The sequence below is a fragment of the Mixophyes fleayi genome, chromosome 1, assembly GCF_038048845.1.
Source record: "Mixophyes fleayi isolate aMixFle1 chromosome 1, aMixFle1.hap1, whole genome shotgun sequence".
Classification (NCBI taxonomy): domain Eukaryota; kingdom Metazoa; phylum Chordata; class Amphibia; order Anura; family Limnodynastidae; genus Mixophyes; species Mixophyes fleayi.
The window spans coordinates 170,771,076-170,794,374 of NC_134402.1; the positions used below are offsets into that span (position 1 = coordinate 170,771,076).

The 23,299-nt window shown below is 38.0% G+C and overlaps 2 protein-coding genes across 3 annotated transcripts in view; one reads left to right on the plus strand and one right to left on the minus strand.

Annotated features, from left to right (window-relative positions):
* Positions 1-23,299, plus strand: part of IDUA (alpha-L-iduronidase) — a 117,927-nt gene that overhangs the window by 9,769 nt on the left and 84,859 nt on the right. The gene's annotated exons all lie outside the window — the stretch shown is intronic.
* On the minus strand, positions 580-16,706 carry LOC142144736 (sulfate anion transporter 1-like). The gene is made up of 3 exons (XM_075203893.1): positions 16,620-16,706; positions 5,024-5,670; positions 580-2,548 (listed from the first exon to the last, which is right to left on the minus strand). Exons 2-3 carry the CDS (start codon positions 5,648-5,650, stop codon positions 1,025-1,027), a joined length of 2,151 nt encoding a protein of 716 aa, XP_075059994.1. The 5' UTR covers positions 5,651-5,670; positions 16,620-16,706; the 3' UTR covers positions 580-1,024.

Sequence of the window (23,299 nt, forward strand, 5' to 3'; positions counted from 1 at the left end):
TACTGTATCATAATATAATAATGTATTGAATTGTTGACTATTTACATCTGCTAAAATAAATCTTTGTGCGTTAGAAACACAATACAATCGCCTATGCAATGCTTATTTGAAAAAGATAGAATTACTTTAATATTCTCCTCCTCTGCCATCACATGACTTGCTGAGAGCCTGTGTCTGTGTAGCAGACTAACTCTGTCTGGCAGTCCTTTGTTTGCCAACCAGATTGCTTTTTGAAAAGGAGATAATTTATAAGAGAATACATAGAAAAATTACCAATTTGCATGATTAAAAGGTATTTAACTTGCTATTTAAAGAAATCTATGTGGGATTGCTGCTTTAAAACAGGGAACTGATAGGAAATAAAAGAGTTTACATTAGTTTGTGCACTTTCACACAAAAGTGCAGCTGTTAGTACAACCACTGAAAAGTAATATAAATCTTAATCAACAGTCACTCCCAAATTCACAAGACAAAAGTACAGAGAGCCATATACAATTTCAGTAAATAAAGTACTTTGACAGCCATAGGAGACATGTAAAATTATATTATATAATTTTATTGCAAACACACAGTAGATAACAATTTTGTACAATGTTGAAATGCAAAGCAGAGGTCATGTACTTATTTTAATGCTTCACTCAGTGAGTGATTGAGTAAATTGGGTAACTCATAGAAGAACATATACGGGGGTAGTTCAGTTAGCTACGATGTGCTGCAAAGTGTCTCCACAACAGTCCAGAGCCTCAGAGTTTTTTCTAAAATCTCCGCTCATTTTCCCTCACGTCCCATAGACGTATAGACATGCAAGGAGAAAATGAGTGGAAATGCTGTGTCCAGGGTCAAGGAAGAATGTGCAAAATTTAAATCAATAATGTTTTTATTGTTTTGTATTTATTCTACATATATAACTGTAACACACATGTCCAGAGTTCATAAAAACTTGTCCTGTTTTCACTGCATTCAGGCTTAGTTTGGCCATGGCCAACTCCTAAATTGTATCGCAAGCTTTCTATTTTATCAACAACTAAACAGTGGAGTCTGTTACGGCTAACTCTTTCTCTCTTGCAAACTGAACAGCATCATGTATGTTATGAAAAAGCATATTATGAATATCCTTGTTTTCTTTTCCAAAGTATTCTCCTCTACTGAGGGCATCAATGACTGCTGTATTACAACAAGCCAAGAGAATGCTGATTTGTACTACCTTGTAATCTTTCAATAATGCATTTAGCGTATTGATGCCAGTTGTATCTAGAAAGGCTATTGAAGAGCAATCAAGAATAATTGTTTGCAAGTCACTTTTGTAATCCACAAGCTGTATATGCAAATCGTTGTTATCAGTGTTTTTTATTTCATCTGCTTGCTTTCTTCTTGCCTGCTTCTTTACTTTCTTCTCCATTTTTTTCCGACGTATTATTTCCAGGCCCGGATCCATGCCAACCATTTTGTACAGAGACTGTAGAAAGTAGCCTTTGTTTGCATAGTAAAGGGGGGATTCAAAACGGAATATCTTCATTTTGGAAATGGGTAAAAGATTTTCATATTTGTCTCCATCCTCATAAAAGACTGTGTTCTGAATCTGGTTAAGCATGGCCGTGTGAGGTATCTGAGTGCGTAAAATAAGACATAACATAGAAAAGACTACTCCAACCATAAGACCTATTTCCGTACTGATTAAGGCAGAAGCGCACACAGTGACGCTCCAAATGATTGCGTCTATTTTGTTCAAGTGCCATTGAGCTGGTAAATCTTTAAACTTCCTGAGAGCCCCTCGTAAACTGACAATTATTATACAGGCCAAAACACATTTTTGTAGTGAGTAAAATAATGGTGCAAAGAAAAGCAAAACCAGCAGTACCACAATTGCACTAACAACACTGGAAACCTGTGTTTTGCACCCTGTTGAGGTTTTCACAAGGGTCTTGGCGAGAGCAGCACTGGTAGCAAAAGAGTGGAAAAATGATGGAATTATATTGCAGAATCCAATGGCGAGCATCTCCTGGTTGGCATTCACGGTATAAGCATACTTTTTGGCAAACATTTCTGACAAAGAAATAGTGAATGCAAAACTCACAACTGCAAGAGGAATAGCATCCACAGCAATTTTACCTATTAGCCCAAAATCAGGAACTTTAGGTGGTATAAATCCTGTTGGGATTACACCGGAGACACTTGAACCATATATGTCATTTAGGTTACAGTAGTGTGATACAAGTGTAGCCACTACGATGACAAATAGTTCTGTTGGAAGAGGGATCTTAATTTTGTCTTTGTAGCGATCTCCAAGCTCTTTGGCACCGACCAGCACTAAGATACATATGGCACTTGTTATCACATCGCATACATTGGTAGTATGAATATTTTTAAATAGATTAATCCAGGTTGTAATCAGCATTCCTGTGCCTGGACTCCGTGGGATTTTTATTCCAAGAAGATATTTCACTTGGGCTGTTAAAATTGTCAACGAGGCACCGGTAGCAAATCCATCCAACATGGGCTCTGACAAATATATAGACAGAAAACCCAAACGAAATATGGCCATGAGAATCTGTGGGAAGTTAAAGAGCAATTAGACTCATACTGTGCAAATTCATTTCATCCTGATTTTTAAATAAATTACTCAGAATTCGATTCAGATTTTGGTATTGTTATTTGAATATTGTCTTTAGGGAGTGTAGCTGTTATATTTCCTAGTTTTAGTGAATCTGTCTATACCGTTTTGCATACTGACTAGAGCTACTGATCCAACAAGGTGGAAACAGGCTTGTGTATAAGTGTATGTTCTGTGTCGGCACTAATAATTCTGTATTGGATAGTTTCATGTAGTGATTTCTTTTTTTTTTTTTGCACTATTTGTCACTTTTTTGCATTTTTTTTTCACCTGGGAGGATTGTGTATAAATGTTGCCATCAAACCTTTCCAAAGGAACCCCTTTTGAAGATTTTTCCCCTAGTTGTGCTCCAGTAGGTCCATAGACTTGCTATAGTGGGGCTTTGAACACCAATACCACAGTCATAGCCTGCAGGGAGCTGGGTGCTGCTCGACATTGTGCTGAATTGCACAGTCTGGGCCGTTTGGGTAGAGTGTGGGGCCCACAGGGTCCCCAGTGGCTCAGCCCGACTCTGAAAGGAAGAGAACTGCAGGTTGTAAGATGTGGGAAATGAGGAGGAGGTATATGAGTGTAGAGCGTACTGCACAGGGGGGGATGGGAGGAAGGTAACTGCAGTGATGATTTTGAGTGTAAGTGAACTACAGGTGGGAGGATGGGGCAAAGTGGGAGAGGATGACCACATGCTCAAATTTTGATCTTTGTTCACAAAGAGTACATTCATCCCACACTGAAAACATGTAAATTTAATATGGTCGAGATATAGTGGAGAGATTTTTTTTATTGTTGAATGTGAAATGGTAATTTATGGTGACATGTACTTAAATGGAAATAAAATGGTTTGGACTTGCTACCAAAAAGGTTTATCATGGTGCATGCTCTCTAAACTGTCCCTAGATGAAGAATAGTATACTTTTCCTGACCTTCTGCTATTAATTTCTACCCAACATATTTATGCTGCTCTAAAATGTAACAATAAAAATAAAAACTTAAAATGCGTTCTGAGGACTTGGTTGAGTCACTGATCTATTGTCCTTTTTGATAGTTTATGCTAGTTACCTAGGATACGCTGTCAAAGAGAGCAATAACTACAAATTAGTACGGTATGTGGATATTCTATCAGCAAATGCATGTAGTCTTCAATATCATAAAAAATAAAATCCCAAGTGGATATGTAGAAGTTAATGAGTTCAACTTTGAGCTGTTCTCTCTAGTGTATCTGACCTTTTTTTAATCAATATGTTTTAGTTCTTTGGCTAATGTATGTTTCATGTCTCGCACCTTTACAGCTCTGGCATTGATCTTTTTGGACGTCATATGTGACCTCAATAAACTGTGTGGGAAATATATATTGTAGGATTCAGTTTGGCAAGCTGATTTTGCAGTGATTTCAATGTTAAAATAGACTATAACCAGTATCTCTCTATCTTTTCTTTTTCTGTATCCATATGTAACATACAAATGCATTGCATTTATTCTTGTGTATACCCAATCTTGAACATTAATAATTTTAAAACTGTGAAATGTATGAGCAGCCCTCTTACATGGATTTTAGATCCACTTTAATTGGAAATATAAATGCTGCACTTAAAGCAGCAATCCCATGAAAATGTGGTATGCTTAATTTTAACATCACTGTGGAAAGCTATAAGAAGTTTGGTTTACCCTTTTGCCTTGGTCTGTTTCTTCAGACTGCTATTTATTATTTATGATTCCATAGTGTTTTGTGGCTGCCATGACAACCACAGTCACATGACATATCTATTGAGAAAAGTATCTGGAACCCCACTGAACTCTGTCATTGTGACATCCTTCCCCTCCTTCTCCCCCTTCTGCCTTCAAATCACTGTCTGTGTCTGGCATCCTTCATTTTATTCCTCCCAATTGTTTTTGAAAATGCGATAATAATTTGTAGGAGGAAAATGTTTATCAGATGCATCCTTAAAAGATACTTATCTTGCTATTTAAAGAAATAAAACCATGTGGGATTGCGGTTATAAGGAGTGATGCAAAACAATGTTTTACATTATTCTTTGCGTGCAGACAATTTTATATAAACATGAGATACACCTTAAAAGGAGTTTCCACCTTAAAACTGCTTTAACTCATTGGCTCATCTATGTCTTGCAACTTTGAGTAAATATATTACTTTATCGTTCCAGCTTCCTTCTATATTTTTAAGTGATATCTATATCTTTGTTTATTTTCATTGTCCTGAGATATAACACAAAGCTGCTCTCGGGATACAACTGCTTCCAATGCAGAGATAGCACAGCAACTGTGTTGCATTTCGGAACAATGGAAATGAACACTCTGGTAATACTTTTAAGAATGTAATGTAGTTAAAGTTGCAGTCGGATATATGGAAGCTAATAGTCACCTGAAGGTGACATTCCTTTTAATTGGGAACCTTACCTGATATATGCCAGCAATAAATGTCAGTGCAGCTGCAATACTGATCGCGTAGCATTCCTTTCCACATTCAATATCCACCAGGCCTAGACTAATGTTGACTGTTGTTGTGATGTTCATGAAATCACTGGTGTTTGCAAATTTTAGTCCCTTGATAATATCATCATCCAGGTCAAATCCTGCCAACAGCACTTCTCGATCCACAACCTGCCCAACCATCAGGCTTAACAAGCTGAAAATGCCCACAGACACATGTCGAGAGGTCCCCATTATAAAATAAATTAAGTTGGCAAAAAAGGACGTGTACAGGCTGTAGATAGGCTTCAGACCTGCTAGGAGGGAATACGCTATAGCTTGGGGCACTAATATAATGCCAATAATAAGACCTGACATGACATCTCCCCATGTATTTTCTTTGAAGTTGTATTTTGGAAGCCATTGAATTACAGGAAAAAAACCTGTCAATGTCTTTTTGGCTTTCTTGCCGGAACAGGTACATTTCTTTTTTAGCTTTGCTTTCAAAGACTTCAAGAGATTCACACTGTTGTTATCCTTTCGTTCTAGGCGTACTTGGACACAGGATGGGTTGTCGTACAGTTGGTTTTCTCCAGTCGTGTCTTCCATTTTCATTTAGTTTTTTTCATTGACCTCTAAAAATCAAAAGATAATTGTAAGGCATGAAAGAATTCTTTCAAATTACAAAACATGTATGTATTTAATTTCTAATTTGTTTCCTCAGTTATATTTTAGTTTTTTGTCATGTAGACATTTTAGTGGCCATAGGTGTCAGCCAGCAATAAGTGCTTTATTGACTAATTAGTAAATATCTTTTATAATAAGTAACAATCGGCTATATCAAAGACCAGTAGCAAACATACTAATATCAATTGCCTCCAAAAAGTGCCAAAAGTGTGTTGTTGTTTTTTCTAAACAAAAGGAAAAAAGGTAAACAGTGTCTTTCTCGTAGAAATATTATTTCAATTTTGCATAGTTTGGGGAAAGTAGTGATTCTGTGATTTGTGTGTCAAATAAATTTTTCTTTAAGAATCATAGTGCTTCCTATAATACAAAAAGGGATTATGCCTTGAAAAAGTATTATGAATGGTTATAATTAGTAGTGCTTAAAAATATATGTAGTAAAGTGTCAACTTTAAATGTGATCCACAGATGACTAAACATATAGGGGCTCACGTAGAGTTGAATGTACCCCGGTTTCTTTTGTGACAGATAAGTCGATAAATATTTTTCATAATCTGAGTTTCCCAAACTATGCACAAATTAAATAATATTTATATGAGAAATTTACTTTTTCACTTTTGTTTAGATAATACATTTTTGCCTTTTTTTTTTTGTGGAAAATAATATTTTTATGTTTGTCAACCTGATGTTTAGCCATACAGTGATAAGCACACTAGCTCATTCCCGTTCATGCTGTTTTTTGTGAGCAGAGTAATACAACAAATTCTTGTTCCTGTATCGGTTTCATGAGACACTACAGATGATGTGGTGCTGGGAAGATTAACAACAATATATTATTGCAAGATTTTAAGATTATGCCGGTGAAACCCCTTATTTTGCAGACATTCAGAAACGTGTAATACATTACAACTATGCATTTCAGTATTTGATATAAAGTCAGACAAGTACTTGTTATGTCAAAGGTTAAGCACAATTATATAGACTATCTTAGAACTAGGCTCATTTCTTTTGTTACAAAAGCTGATATATCACCTCTCATGCCTTCTTTGCTGCTATTATTTCATTGGCACCCTTATTAACAGTACGTCCCTTTATTAAATAAGTGTATGTGTGTATATATATATATATATATATATCTATATATATATATATATATATATATATATATATATATATATATATATATTTAAATATGTTGCTTGTGGAAGTTATGTGAAACGTTTATCTGCCAAAATAAACATGATGTTATCGTTCGTGTTAATATTTGATGATATTATTGAGTAAACTATAAATTGGACAGAGTAATCAATAAGTTAATAAATAGCAAATATTTGGTCACACAGTAATGCTTCTAATTTTATTACAGTTTATCAAATGATTGTTGTAAGAACATATTTAAAGATTGTATGTGCAAAATACCTTCAGCCAGGCATTGGTAAATTTATGAAATCGAACAAAAACATTGTAATGGAGATATTAAGACCTCTGGCATACTGATAATGCCCCTGTCTATTCAGCCCAGAAATAAACTGCTGCAAGTGGCTTTTGCTCATCTACTGAACAAATTTCCACCCTTTGCTACTTCTGTTGAGATACATTTGAATTTGTACTCATCACATCAAGTCTAAGCAGAGGACACTGCTTGGAAAACTGCTTTTCTGTTTATTACACAATTTTAAAATGGTATCCTATTAATCTAGCTTGCCTATGTTAGCTGATTACACATTCACAGAATCACACTCGTACTGAATAGTCTCTCAGAGTAGATTTTTTTTTTTTTATAAAGCAGATCTTACGCAATCACCTAAAATGCCTGTTCAGTGCTTTTTTCATGCAGTTTGATAGACAGTAAACAATACAGTTAAATATGTTGATGTGCATTGCAAATAGAAATTGTGTACTTCTATAATGACTACATTGTGCTTTCCTTCAGTTTTAGAAAAAAAAAAAGAATTGGTGCATTAAACTTGTATGACTGTTTTAAATAACATAGCAGGGGCAAACGCAGGATTTGTAGAGGGGGGTTTCCACACCACGCCACCAGTGGGCGTGACCAGCATGCATGGGGGTGTGGCAATAATTTTAGACAGTGCTTGGATGCTCTCCAACTCTTCCTATCCCCATAATATACATGGGCAATGCTGCGTGCACTACTGTTAGGTGCAGCAACTCTCCCTTTTCAAGCAGAGCCGTGTGAAGCAGAGGTAGTGTCCAGCCACTTCAATTATACAGCGCCCCAGGCTTGGAGGGTGCTTTCCAGGCACTAGAATACACCCCCTCGGTTTGCCTATGCAGAGTAACACTTTCTTAAAACGGATAGACCTTCTAGTTAGGACATACTACCAAGTACCTTCTGGTTCTTTATCTCCTAAAACCGTTCTGGGCAAATTGACAAATTTTGAGTGACCTCACGTGCATCAATCAACTCATGCAAAAGGCTACATATTACTTTTTTTCTTGTAATGTTGTTTTTTTTTTAAAAATAAGTATATATATAATATAGTGATTGGAAATGTCCACTGTGACTGCAGTATTGTTACTATTAGTCACCAGCTCTGAGGAAATTCCTTACAGCTCTTGTGAATTTCTAAAAAGCATCATCAGCACCAAATATGCCAGCAACAAAAGGTAATAGCCAATGTCAGCAGTAACATTCACTAGTGCCCAATACTATATACAACAGTTATAGTATTGCCTAGTAGTCTACCAGAAGTAATTGTATGCTAATAATGCTCATTAGACTGTAAGCTCTCATGTTCAGGGCCCTCTCGTGACTGTACTTCTTCATCAACCTTCTCTTTTCACTTTTTATATGTGGAGTTTCTGTGTTTTGTGGCACCTAACAAATGATCAATGATGAGGGTTAATAGTAATCCTCATTCATAAGCCACCGGTAGAATGTATGCCCAGTAATATATACAGCAGTAACAATAATACCCCATAGCATGCCACCTAAAGTAGTATGTATGCCCATTTATGTCAGCAATAGTAGTAATGCCCAATAATATGGCAGCAGTAACAATGCCTACTAATAAGCCACTAATAGTAGCAATGCTAAATAATTAAGGAACAGTATAAATCTGTAGCCGTGACATCCCTTCAATATCAATAATATCTAATAGGTCAGCAGTCAGTAACATACCACCAGTAATACCCAGTAATATATAATTAGTAGTAATAGTGCCAAGTAACATTAATGATCATCAAGTCACAGTAATAATAATGCACAATGATGCATCGTCAGAAGTATTCACCCCAGGGCTTCCTTCTGCCACGGGCGGCTGATTATTCCGATCCAGTTGTTTGCCTTTTGCAGCGCTGTGCCTTTTGTGCTTGATGTCATGCATGGCTAGACTTGAGGGTTGCCTGCCAGGTTTTAAGTGGTCGCCTCCAGCAATGCATCGTAACCAATATAATACTATGTGACCGAAGATTTTCTGCTGCTTGGTCAGTACTCTTAACAACAGACACTCGCCCCCTCCCCAGCTCTTCCCTATACTTCCACCATTTAAAAAAATGATTAATATTTTGTATGGTGTTCCTAGTCATGCCCAGGTCAGGTGTAGCACAGGAGGACTGCATTTGATTTGCAGGGTGCCATTTGGATGCCAGTGTTAACTATTAACCTATGTACATTAAATAAATGGTTGCTAAAATATGTATTTGAGGGAGTTGTTATTATTATTGTTTATTTTTAAAGTGCCACAGTACTCCTCAGCTCATTATTACTTGTACTGCTTTGGATAAGATGAAAACTTGCACATGAGATGTCTGCTTTTAAACAAATCTAATACACAGTATTCTTGATTAGTGGGTGCCCTAGTGGAAAGCATGGCGGAGTGCAGAACATCACTGGACTTACTATAACTAAAGTGAGCTATAGTTGCAGAATGCACACTGTAGATTCAACTTTTGCTACTTGCTTGATCTGGACACAATAAACATAATGTGGACAGTCATAATATTTCAGTAGAATTTCCTTTTAGAGTGCAAACATGGAGAATAAGGAGAATCTACTTTCACAATGTTGTTGTAAGCGGTGTGGGGTGTCACTCACCAGACTGTGAGTGCTTCTTCCCGTGTGTTTAGGAACCGTGGTCGTCCACCATCCTGAGGGTCTGCGCATGTGCAGCCCTTTCAAACCTTCTGTTCATGTTCCTTTTAGTTAATTGGCTGATCAGGCAACACTCCCTATTTAAAGCACCTGTGTTCCATACCTCGTTGCCTGATCTTGGAGTCTCATTCCCCATGAGCCTCTGAAGGTGTTCCTGTGTTTCCTCGTGTATTCAGCTCAGCTGATTCCTGTGGTTTCCAGACCACTTCAACTCTCCTGTGGTTTCCAGACCACTTCAACTCTCCTGTGGTTTCCAGACCACTTCAACTCTCCTGTGTTACATCGTGACTGTATTAGCTGATTCCTATCCGCTGCCTCCGTGCACTACAGTTATCAACTCACTTCAACTCTCCTGTGTTTCATCGTGACTGTATTAGCTGATTCCTATCCGCTGCCTCCGTGCACTACAGTTATCAACCCACTTCAACTCTCCTGTATTTCATCGTGACTGTATTAGCTGATTCCTATCCGCTGCCTCCGTGCACTACAGTTATCAACTCACTTCAACTCTCCTGTGTTTCATCGAGACTGCACCAGCTGATTCCTATCCGCTGCCTCCGTGCTCAACAGTTCCAGCTCATCTCAACTCTCCCGTGTTTCATCGTGACTGCACCTGCTGATTCCTATCTGCTACCTCCGTGTACCTGCAGTGTCCTGCTTGCCGCTACCCTTCAGTTCTACTCGTGTCTGCAGCCAGCTGATCCGCTCTCCGTGCTTCTACAGTGTTCCTGCCTGTGTCAACTCGCCAGTCTGCATCGGATCAACGCCTCGCTGCTTTCATCTCGTCTAGACCATCTCTACTCTTCAGTGTTCTCCAGGTGTCCAGTTCTATATACTACTGCTTCCTGAGTATTTGTTTCTATCTCCGCTGGTCTACCTACCTGTGCGCTGCACCTACTTGATTACCGCTTCTACCCTCCTGGGACTTCGCATCCTGCCGGCCTCCAGCCGTTCAGGTATCTCTGCACTCCTGTCTGACAGCCTGCTCCTGAACCACGGTATGCATACTTCTCATTGACTGTGCTGGTGTATTGCATATCTTGCTGGACTGAGTTGTTCTCCTCTGGAGTTTACTATCCGCTGAGACTATTGCCATCATTTGACTGTGTTACCTTTTGCCCGGATAGTTCCTGTGACTTTGTATTATTGTGCAGTGCTGTTCAGTCATTACTATATTGTGCATATCATCGTGGGATCAAGTTCAGTGTGCCCGTGTATACTCTGTATTGCAGTTCTCTCCCCGTGCTCCTCCTCACATATATATTCAGTGGTACAACTTGCTAGAGGCAGACCACTGTTTCCTGAGTCACCTGTTTCCAGTATCCTTTCACATAGCAGTGGTACAACTTGCTAACGCAGACCACTGACTTCCCGGATACCTCCACCTGGATTCCATTCCTTCACATAGACAGCGGTACAACTTGCTAAACGCAGACCGCTGACTCTCATCACCTCCTCGTTGCTTCTGGACATTCCTCCTCACTATAGCAGTGGTACAACTTGCTACCCGCAGACCACTGACTACCCTCACGTTTCCTTTGTCCATTCAGTTCCTCGTGTACTACTACCTATATATTACCAGTGCTGCTAGTCATAGACTTTCCACGAGCATTCTCTACCATCTGCTGTCTCCTGTTCCGTGATCACCCCGCTACCAGTGTACCATATTACCATCTATATTGCTCTGGTAAGTCCATCACCTGGTGATCCCTGGGTAAAGACTCCTAGTGCCCGTGACATGGGGTCTATGGGGCCCGGCAGTGAAGGGGACCCATAGACCCCTGGTCCATCCACTACAGAGGCCCTGCTCTGCTCTTCTGAGCATGCACAAGGGCCGACCAGAACCGGCAGCACAAACTGGTGTTCACTGCATATGTGCCAATCTCTGTGTATGCTCAGGAGAGCAGCGTGGGTGCTTCCAGATGATGGACATGTATATCTGTGCTCTCCACTATGGAGCATGGGGAATGTAGGTTACACTCCTATCTTTCGCAAAACACTGGTTGTGATCTTTGAATTGTTAGCTATATGGTTTTGTCCCTGGATTTGTTTGTTGGAAGAGGCCTCGTAATTCTTCTAATTGGCTTGTTTTACCTGTATTCTGTAAGTCAACGGATGTTTGCTGTTAATAAATGTCTAAAACTAACACAGCTCTGTATTAGCAAATCTATCCCTGCTTCTGTTATAATTGTGTTCTGTTCTTTAGCTGATCTTCCTTCCTGACTCTAATTTTTACTTTGACTACATTCTGGAATGACCTCTGCCCGATTACTCACTAGACATTTGATTATTGCCTGGACTGACCTGGGCAGGAATAATGACTACTCTATTTATTCTGTTACCACCACTGTCAGATGCATGTCTCTGACCTATCAAGCTTGTTCCTGTTTGGGATATATACTTCAGACCACAGACCTCCATGGTATTAATTGTAAAGTTGCGTGTGGTCTGTGTTGTGGTATCTGTTAATGCTTTAAAACAAACCCTTAATGCTGGAATAGATGTAAGTTTTTACAAACAGTGTTACGGGGTATAAGGTCTACAAAGAAAGTACTTGTTAGTACTTGTAAACATTACACATTGATTAAAAAAATGTATAAAGATGGAGTAACAGAAGCCACACAACATGTACTCTATTTGGGTTTAAGGAAAATGTTTGCAAAACAACTCTGTTATGTCATTCCACATGTGTTTTTGCATGCATGCAGCTTTAAATACTGATGTTGCTGTTTATTTAACGTATACAATGTAATCCATAACAAGTTAAAGGATATATGTCAAAGGTGTTTGCTGAATCATGCTGATGCATTATAACACAGCAAAACTAGCATACAACGGTAGAGGGTGCAACTAAGGTTTGCACTTATTAGTTTTTATCAGGATAAAGCGATTTTGGGATGCCCTGTTTGGTATTACATGAATGTTTGGGTCTTGGTGAGCCTGAGCACTGGGTGTATGAAAATGATGCACTGCTAGCTTCAATTATGTAGCACCTGGGACCAAGGTGTTCAAGGGTTTACACAGTGAGTCTCTAATTGTGTCAGTTTAAAGGGCCTCTTCCCTGGTATCCTTCTGCAATGCCTCCAACAAATCTTAATTGGAGTCTTCAGGGTAGTAGGGCTGTTGTTGTCTCCTACCAGTGTCACCTCTGTAAACATCTGTCTGTCTCTTTACACAAACTCTCACAGTAAGTAAGTGACACAACTGGATTGGTGGAGGTGGGCACCTGGCAAATTTATTAATGGGGTGTAACACCTGGGTAGTGTGCTTAGTTTGGATAAAAAATTAACAATGATAACAGCAAGGCAATATAATGGCAGACACTGGAACATTAGCAGACAGGCAGGTTGCTTGTTCTCTTTTCTACCTGCCTAGTAGTCTGCAAGTTTTAACCCCTGACTAGGTGATATCACATATATAACACAATGTAACTTATAGTGTTGAAAAACAGTAACACTATGTTTCACATAAATCTAACAGGCTAGCAATAATCACTACTAGCTGCTAAATAATTGACAGTTCGATATCGAGCTCACGATACATCTGTCCCAGAGGTGTGTTGATGACCATAAGGATTTACAGACATAACTGCGAACCACTGGCCTGTAGTACAGTTAATATATCTGGCACTGATCTGAGAATATGGGGCTCAACTCATGATGTAGCCAGCATTGACTTGCATCCTGTTGGTCCATGGAGGATTCCGAACATACTCTGGATTGCTGGGGTTTTAGGTGGCGCTCCAGCAGACTGAATTAAATGCATTCCCTGAATGATGCAGTCCTATAATGAGTGTGCAGTAGTCAAACTCTGGGCCTGAGTCATTAAGGAAAGCAAGACAAAAAAAGGGAGTACATTTGATCCTGGACAAACCATGTTACAATGCAAGGGGTGCAAATTAGTTTATTATTTTGCACATAAGTTAAATACTGGCTGCTTTTTCAAGTAGGACACAAATACTTAATAGCTTTATTTTTACACTGAAATTTATTGTTGATCTAGCACATGTCCTACTCCAACAATAAATCTGTCCCCACATTTTAAATTTACCTCCCCCTCCAATGCAACATGGTTTTGCCCAGGTGCAAAGGTACTGCTTTTGTTTTGCTTTGTTCTCCTTAATGACTTAGGCCCATTGTAACTAGCAAGCAGTGTAGCATTTCTCACCGTCAATGGCAGAAGGCATTAACTATGCCTTCTGTCAGTGGCAGAAAGCGGTCACTGTTTTTTTCTTGTCTACGGTCAATGGTGGTCACTGTATTTTCTCCTGCCTGTGACAGTGGACAGGTTGTTGCAATTAGCAGGTATTTGACTAGCCAATATCTTGATTTCCCACCAGCCAGGTCTAATTTCCTCTCCCTGGATTCCTGCTGTCTTGGTCCTCTGTGCTTCCTTGGCTGGGTGTAATAACTGCGGCCAATCCTGGCTCAGCTGTGGTGCACTACACAGTGGTTCTTTGGATCCTGGTCCTTGACAACCTCTCTCTTTCTGAGGAATGCACTTCTTTTCCCAAATCTGCAAGGCTAATTATACCTGCTTTTCCCATGCTTTTAAAAGCCAAATACATCTTTCCTATCGCCTACAAGAAATGACAAGGGCTTCAAGGTGATGTAATACCTCCAACTACGGAGCGCGCATGATGTTCTGAAAGGTCTAGAAGTACTCCAAAAACATACTGGTAGGTTAATTGGCTGCTAACAAATTGACCCTAGTCTGTGTGTCCGTCTGTCTCTGTCCATCTGCGTGTGTGTGTTAGGGAATTTAAACTGTAAGCCCCAATTGGGCAGGGACTGATGTGAGTGAGTTCTTTGTAAATCGTTGCCAAATTAGTGGCGCTATATAAATAAATGGTAATAATAATAATAATTCTAATAATAGTCCCCTCTAAGACCTGCTCCTACTGGAGTTAGACAGGCAGCAGGGATTACAACTACAATAAATTAATATTAAACACCTGAGGCAGTCTCCTGTTTTATTAGGCAGTGTCAGCATCACACAACGATATATACTACGAACTGTGTTACCACCTAGCTTGGAATAGTCAACCAGTAATATAAAAGGAGACTGATGTGAACATTATCTTCTTTACTTTGCTAGTATGACATTATCATACATGCCTCTATTGATGGTTGATACATATAACCCTAACTAGTCCCAGGAATACAGTAGCTTCTGACCTAGGATAGTGAAAAGGCAAGTTTACATATAGTTTACGTTATTAAGAAGGCGATAGGGGGGGGGGTGTAAAAATAATTGTAATTGATCTTGATTGTATTTACAAATGTATACAGATATAATCCTACATTTAAATCTATTTTATAAGAAACACGTTTGTACTGACACAGATGGTCAAAAACTTATTGCCTTGAAGCCTGTGTTCCTTTTTCTGACGTTCCACATAATATTTACTACACTTGTGGTTATCTAATAGCCTTCAAAGAGTGTCACATGAAATTGTGTTTTACTTTTTCCTTTACATGGAATGGAAAGTCTCAAATGACATAGTACAAGGTGTTTTTGTTTAAATGAATAATTTAATGCAGGTAAGCCAGCAAAGTTTTCTCATTCTCTGATCTTTGCTTTTGTGTTGATATATATGATAAGATATAAAAATTTGGTGTTAGCTGTCTTTTTGTATCTTTTTTGTGTACTTTTTCACACATTTCCTCTGTCTCTAATATAGTATGGTAATATAATAACATTATTATATAGCATACACATTTAAATGTTTATTCTGCGATGGTTGGGATGTACAGTATTTTTGCCATGTTGTAAGAAAAGATTTTTCTTTAATTGTTTTTGTCAAAGTGTTGTCTAAACACAACTATTGTCTGTATAATAATATGATCTTTTGCTGAAGATACAGCCTTTACAATCTGGTAATTGTGCATGCCAGTTTCAGTGTAGTCAACCCTTAAAATTAGTATGAACAGTCTGACCCTTGAAAGGTGCAGGGAATATCTCCTCCAGTTCAGCGTGACAGGTAATGAAAACATTCTATGACCATTACAAACTGTAGAAAGATCTATGTACATGTATGTGGCAAGGGGAAGTGAAATGAGCATATTAGTGATATATACATACACACACAATAGTTGTACTATTGAACAAGGATATGACTATTACTTGTTTCATTTGAGTAATTTACTAAACGTTATGCTATAAAATATACACCTTATTCCTCTCTGCAAGCAAGACTCAATAGTGTGGAACTATTGAGTCTTGCTTGCACTTTCATTATATGTCACCTCGCCTGAACAGCAACATTCTATGTCGAAGATGCATAGTTTAGTGCTTAGCAGAACAATGTTGTACATATCCAAACAAACATGGAAATATACCTAAATGAAAGCCTTGCCTTGAGATTGCTACATAAATCTGGTTCGCATAGTTGTGCTCAAGACGCCTAAGTTACAGTAGCCTAGCTTGATGTCTTCCATGCTGTATAAAATCTCCAACTAACACACACTTACACTTAGTGTAGTATATTGTTTTGACGTATAGCTAATAAAATGTAAAATATTAGTTCGCAAATTGCAAGTCTGTTTTTCAAAGCATTGGGTCTGTTTATTTTTCAAACAAGGCGTTGTATTCATTTAATACAATTTCTAAAATATTTAATTTACCTCCTGTTTTAAACAATATTACAAGTTAATCTATTTACTTAAAGTTTAAAACTTTTATTTTTAAGAACTTCCTATAAATTAAAAATATATTCTTGAGATTAATATGTATGTTACATTGCCTCCTTAAGTGGTACAGTAATATATTGTAATGTTATCTTACCTAGAGTTCTTTCTATCCAGAGTAGTGTCTCTTCTTTTTCATATGTTTCCCAAAATATGAGTTAGCTTTAATATGAACTTATTTGTGGGCAGTTCTTCTTTCAGGCACAGAATGGTTTGACACATTTTGTCTAAGGTTACCTGTAAACATTACATGATAGTAATGGTATTGTTGTTATAGATAACAGAAAACAGTTGACTGTTTACTGATGGCATATGGGGATATGTTTAGAAACAATCCTGTTTTTTAGGTGGTTGTAAACTGTGGCACAGTGTTGGCGGTTTAAGGCTCCGAACCACCACATACACTGTAGTGTTGTCTGAAGTATCAAATTGCCTGCGATGTGTGTGTTTCAAAGCACCTAAACCGATAGTCAAAATTGCCAGAAAAAGGCGATATTGCCATTAAGAACATAAGAGGCACCATTGACTTATAAATTATGGGGGCAATCATTTTTTTTTTTGTGTAAGCAAGTAAAATGATTTATAATTATGGAGGCAAAAATAAAATTTTCATTATATTAATGACCAAAATTATTATAATAGAATATAATGAAGAATTACATTTTCCCCCTTAATAAATAATAATTGCCCTATAATTCATAGGTCAATGGTGCCTACTCCTGTTCTGAATGGCAAAATAGCACTGCGTTCATTTTGAGTGATCACGTCTCTCACTGTTTCTGGAGGTGTTACTGGAGGTTTTTACAGAGATTTGTTAAACCATGGCTTCATAAATCTTATGGTTTTGTATTCTCATGATGTTAAAAATCAGGACTGCAATGTTAATGTGGCGCTTTGTTAAAACTGTGGTTTTCTAGTGACTCTAGCAAATCCATTGGTTTTAAAACAGCTGGAAAATCTGTAACACAGGCAGTTTTAACAAACCACCCTTGAGTAAATCTAGCCCCAGGACTGGCTTTATATATTATGTTATTGGGTCCCTTGAAAAGCAAATAAGCCTGTGTTTTGTATTAATATATAACAAAGGCTGTGTATTACTGAGCTGAAAAATATACATAATTTATTTGATGGGTTTATACTAAATATGTTCACACTGCTTTCTTTCACTCCTCTGCAGCAGGGAGAGTTTCACTTTCTAAACAGGCAAAGAGTGAGTGATAGCTTTGCAAACTTGCTGTGTATAAATGCACTTTGTGGATAGATTCAGGGCCATCTTAACAACATTATGGGCCCCCGGTCAAAGCAGTGCACCGGGGCCCCTAGATATAGATATAGATATATAGATGTATACAGATATAGATATATACAGATAGATAGATGTACTTGCTCAGTGACCCTTGAAGGTTTTTTTTGAAGGTTTATTTCTTTTGCAGGATTATTTATTCTCATTAAGAGCCGTGCCTATGGGGCCCTTTGCCCGTGGGGCCCCCGGGCAGCTGCCCATCGTGCCCAATGGAAAAGATGACCCTGGATAGATTGATTCATGCACGGGGCAGGGCCAGTGATGGCATAGTAACTGAAATGCCTGCAGAATTTGCATTTTGTCGTGTTTGAGATCCTATCAGGATGCTGTCCTGAAGATATAGGAGGAGCTTAATGTGTCTGTAATGAAGCGGAAAGTTAATACTTCACTTTTAACAGACATACAGTGGAATGTCTTACTTGACTGGTTAACTAAAATATGTTATTGTCTGATGTGCTGAATTACTAAATAGAAAACGGGTGATGGTGAAAATAAAAAAAGCAACTGGATCATAGTTGAGACTATTTTTCAGGAAAATTGTTTTACTAATGTCCGTTTTCTTTAAAGTAGAAATACTGATGCATCTGCTTTTCTTCCATTCTGTTGATAACTGGCTAACCAGACATTCTACAATATAGCAAACCTTGTGTGCTTAGGTAGCTTTTGAGGATGCCTATCCTCATATCTATTGTATATCAAACACTTGCTGCAAGAACGCACTCATCCATATCAACAATGTGTTAGAAGGCAAACAATATGTACAGTCGGATCAATAACATATATCCTAAAGCGGTGAGGATGTATATATCCAGTTGCACTAAATGGCTGCCTTGTGGTTCTGCAGTCTCTGTTCACTCCTTCCATGGTTTTAAAAACAAAATGAAGCACCAAACATTTTTTTCGTAGCAACTTTTCTGGGTTGTGTTAGGGGCATACAAGTAACTATCTCTTTTTACATTATACATGACATTTTTGCCTACTGTTCTAATGACCATAATTTAAAAAGATAGCTATTCAATATTGTTATGCTGGCGGCTTTGTCATAAGCTTGCATAGCTAGCGATAGAAGTCTTAACCTATAGCATCCGCCTTTCCCGTAGAGTTAGGTGCGCTCACAGGTACTTGGATGCCCCCACGTCTTAACTCTAATGTAGTGCATGTTTATGAGCAACGCCACAGAAAACAGGTAGGAGGAGCTAATCTGGATGTTGGAGAATAGTCAGTAGACAGGCCAGGATCAGGGGTTCATAGCAGGCAGAATAGTCAGGGACAGGCAATAAGGTTCGGACTGATGGCAAACAAGGGTATCCAGGAAACGGGCCCAGAGGTCAGGGCAATCAGCAGAGAAGCAGAGTCCAAATAAAGGCCAAGGGTCACAACGAAAAGGTCAATCCAAATAGCAACAGAGTGCACAGGAACACAGAGCAGATCATCAACCAGGGGTCCAGAAGCTATAGCCAGCAGGGAGCCCTCCCTGCCTTATATACAAAGAGTAAACAAGGAATGCACAGGTAGTAAGTCACCATGGGCTTCCTATTTAATTAGCTCAGCTCACCTGCTATTGCCTGAGGAGGCTGAGCAAATAGTGTGTACATAAAGTGGAATTTTACGTAACAAACTTATCCTAAGATCATTGTTTTCTTATGTTTTTCAGCAGCTGGCCTATTGCTAGACTGGTCATTAAAGACAATCTATATGTAATATAACATGCGAATATCATATGCTATTGTAAATGTTGATTAGTCAAATAAACACTAGATAGTAATAATCTAACCTGTCTATAGTATCTGGTTGTTGTGGAACTACAAGTCCCAGTATTTTCCTGCCAGAAACAAGTTCCATTACTTTTATATATTGGGTCTGTTAGGTTCAATGAACTATTGACTAAAATAGCTAATGTTTGATGAAAGCATAGCACATACATAGCAAGTTTATTTTTTATAGACACAATCACTGTTGGAAAGTATTTTTCATGTAGAAGTTGGTGCCAAAATAAATACAACTATTGGTCTGTGTTTGCAGTAATGTTACATATTTTTACAAGGCATTCTTTTGTGTCGCTATAAAGTACTGTAGTAATAATTTGTACATGAAACCTTGCAGCCTCATTGTCTGCTAGAACGAATTTGTTCTTACCGGTTTACAACACCCATATTTTTAAAGAAACTACATATAGCAATACACTGTCATTTTCATGTGAACATTCAGGGGGGTGGGTGTCTGTGATCATACACCTAAATCAGGCTTGAATTTGTGAACAAGCCCCAGAGGTACAGGGGCAGTCCTCTGGTCACATGGTTTGTCAATATTTTTATTTTTGTACATTCAAAAATTATATTTGCCTATTAATAAAATTTGAATGGGGCAGAATTAGTTTATTTTTTTTTAAATGTATTTAACTATAAATAGGGGATATGGTGAAGGTTCTTTGATCATGGAGCGCTATGATGATGGAAGGGTGGCTGTATGGTGTGGCACAGTCAATCTGGGCCTACATAAAAACTGTTCAGTGATAATAGTTCCTTAAATGTGCACCATGCAGTTCTACAACTGTTTGTAAATGTTGTAGGAAAAGTACTTAAGCTTTAATATTTTTACTCATACATGCAATTTACTGTTTAAAACTGCACCTTCATACACATCATTCCTTATATCTTCATACATACGATTTATTGAAATAACGTGTTTTTATAATCCGATTTAGTACGGAAGATTTTTTTTTCTTACTAGTGTTACTGACAGCCCAAGTCAGGGCTTCCATCTTCACTCTACATGTGTAAACTGGCAAAGCCGAGTCAAGCATGCGCATATGGATGCAAGACTGACTTGCTATTGAAGCAGTGAGAGTACTCCACTCCTCCACTACCAGTCAACTCAGCTTTTCCTGGGATATTATTTTAGTAAATTGTGGTCATAGATTTTCTATTGCTGCGATAAGCAGCAATAGAAAAGCAGCCCTATCACCACTTGATAGTAAATATGTCTGTTAGTTGTTTGCCTATACGTCTCTATTTATATGTCTCCATTGCGGCTCAGGGGATAGCATTGCTGTTTTGGAGCCGTAGGGCCTGAATTTAGTTTCTAACCATGGTCCAAAGGCATGCTGTTAAGGCAGTGATGGCTAACCTGTGAAACTCCAGGTGTTGCGAAACTACAAGTCCCAGCATGCCCTGGCAGCTATCAGCTAGTTATCTAATGGCAAGGCATGCTGGGGCTTGTAGTTTCACAACACCTGGAGTGTCACAGGTTAGCCATCACTGCGTTAGGGTAATTGCCTTCTGTCTAAATTGGCCTGCCTGTGTGTGTGCCCTTGGTAGAAAAATTGGATTGTTTACTCCACTTGGGCAAGAACTGATGTGCCTTAAAATTGCTCAGTGTATAAGAGTATGTTGGCACCAAAATTGTAATATCTAATCTAATTAGATTGTAAGCTCTTCGGGCAGTGACTTCCTTTCTGTTGTATTGGTAGTTTAAAAGTTGTAATTGTCCCCGATTTCATAGCCATTTATACCTTAAGGGACTGCACATCTTACTGACCATTTGTCATGCCATGTTGCCCCATCAACAAATTACAACATCACCAACTCACTTTGTGAAAGGTGTATCATAAAATTAAATATCACTCATTATCAATATACTGCTTTACTGAGCATAATATTAGCAAATTATGTTGTTTGCACTTATTTTATAATTTCCCCCACATTGTATTAGTTCTCTGTAGTAGGCTATCCCTAATAGTCTTCTTTAAAATCATGTTGGCATGCTAGGTATTTCAGTTAGATCAGAATGTTTAAATTGCATTTTATACTTCTAAGAAGCAGCAGGTAGCTGAAGTTATTCATGATAGTTTTTACTAACATACTATAACTCCTGTAAACTGTAGGAGTTGTTACAATATTGTGAATGTTCTACATACTACATTGCTGGTCTTTGGCTTTTGCTAATATAAGGTTAATTGCTTACATGACTGTTAACACCAAGCAGGTTACAGTTTCCAGTTTAAATGTACAAGCAGAGATTAATTTGATTTCATTACATGTGAAAACACTTGATATTTCCCTAAAGTGTTTGTCCCACTAAATCCATACATAATTAAATTAAGTGATTATGGGCTCCTATCAAGCTTATTTAATGTAATTTTAGTAGGGCAAATCAGGTGCAATGATAATACTAATTCGACCCCCCCCCCCTATTTATTATAAAAATAAAACTTTTGTTAAAAATGCAAAATGTAGTTTGTATCATAGTACACCTGTGCATTTGTCATGTTTAGCTTTGACCAAATGTCAATAAGAAATCTTATTGAAAGAAATGTTGCTCCTCTATATGCCGAACCCGACATAAGTCAGATTTCATAACCGACCAAAGTTTTAACAATAAATAAAACTATATTGCGTTATGAATCAAGATAACACATATACAGGATATCTCATCCTTCCTTCCAATTATATATAGGATAGGATATTTAAAAAACAATTACACTTACCTTATTTAATGTCTCCTTGGCGACAAACTTACTGAAGTATGTAACTTTTTCAAAATGACGAGACTTTTTTTCACTAGTGTAGAATTGGTTGTTACTTGTAAAAGACAGTCTAGTAATCTTTGTGTGCAGCATGTACAATAAATGTATGAAGATGGCGATCAAAGTACATGGGCTGACTGATTTACTACATGAGTTGGGACTGTCAGTATTACAGGAAGAAGTGCAGAAGAATGTACAGTGACCAAAGGAGTTGTGTTTAAATAGGGCATGAGATTGCTTATTAACTGTTCACAGGATGAAAATTGTGCTGAGGAACTCATAACTGCACTGAACTTTGAATCCATTTGTTAGATGTGGTTTTGTGTTGTCTTTAAAGACTAGAGGTTTGGGTCTGTCCTGAAATATGAGATGACTATTGATTTCATTCCCTGCAATGAACCCTTCTTTTATAGATACAATTATCAATTATCAGTTCATGGAGTGCAAAGTAAGGGCCTCATTTACAGTTAGCAGCAAAGTAAAAATGGAGGATGTCTCATGAGAGGTTCACATTTAAAAAGTCTTCACAAATGTAGATTTGGGAGTAGAGATGGTCACTGACCCCCGTGTTTTGGTTTTAGATCTGGATTACCTTCGTGTTTTGGTTTTGGTTTTGGCAAAACCGCCCTTGCGTGTTTTGGTTTTGTTTGGTTTTGTTTTGCTATTTTTGAAAAAAATAGGTTATTTTAGACCAGTTTCTTGGATAAGTGAGGTAATTCTAAAGCTAATAAATTATGAAAAAAACTGTTTAATCCCTGGTAGGCCGTCCTTAATTCTAACACTTGCCTGCAAATTATACAGACAAACCTGGTTGTCTTCCCCTCCATCTTTGACTATTGGCAATGTAGCCATCATCTTTGGGTGTATATGACACTCTCCACTTGTAGTTAAATAGAAAAAAATCAGCCTGCATTGACTGTACGTTAAATAGAAATGGACAAAGGCAGTT

Bases quoted from the DNA above. Each gene is read 5' to 3' on its own strand.
- LOC142144736 (XM_075203893.1), bottom strand. From the start codon at position 5,650: ATGAAAATGGAAGACACGACTGGAGAAAACCAACTGTACGACAACCCA. The intron at 2,549-5,023 runs GTAAGGTTCCCA...AACTTCCCACAG, and splicing joins TTATTGCTGGCATATATCAG to ATTCTCATGGCCATATTTCG.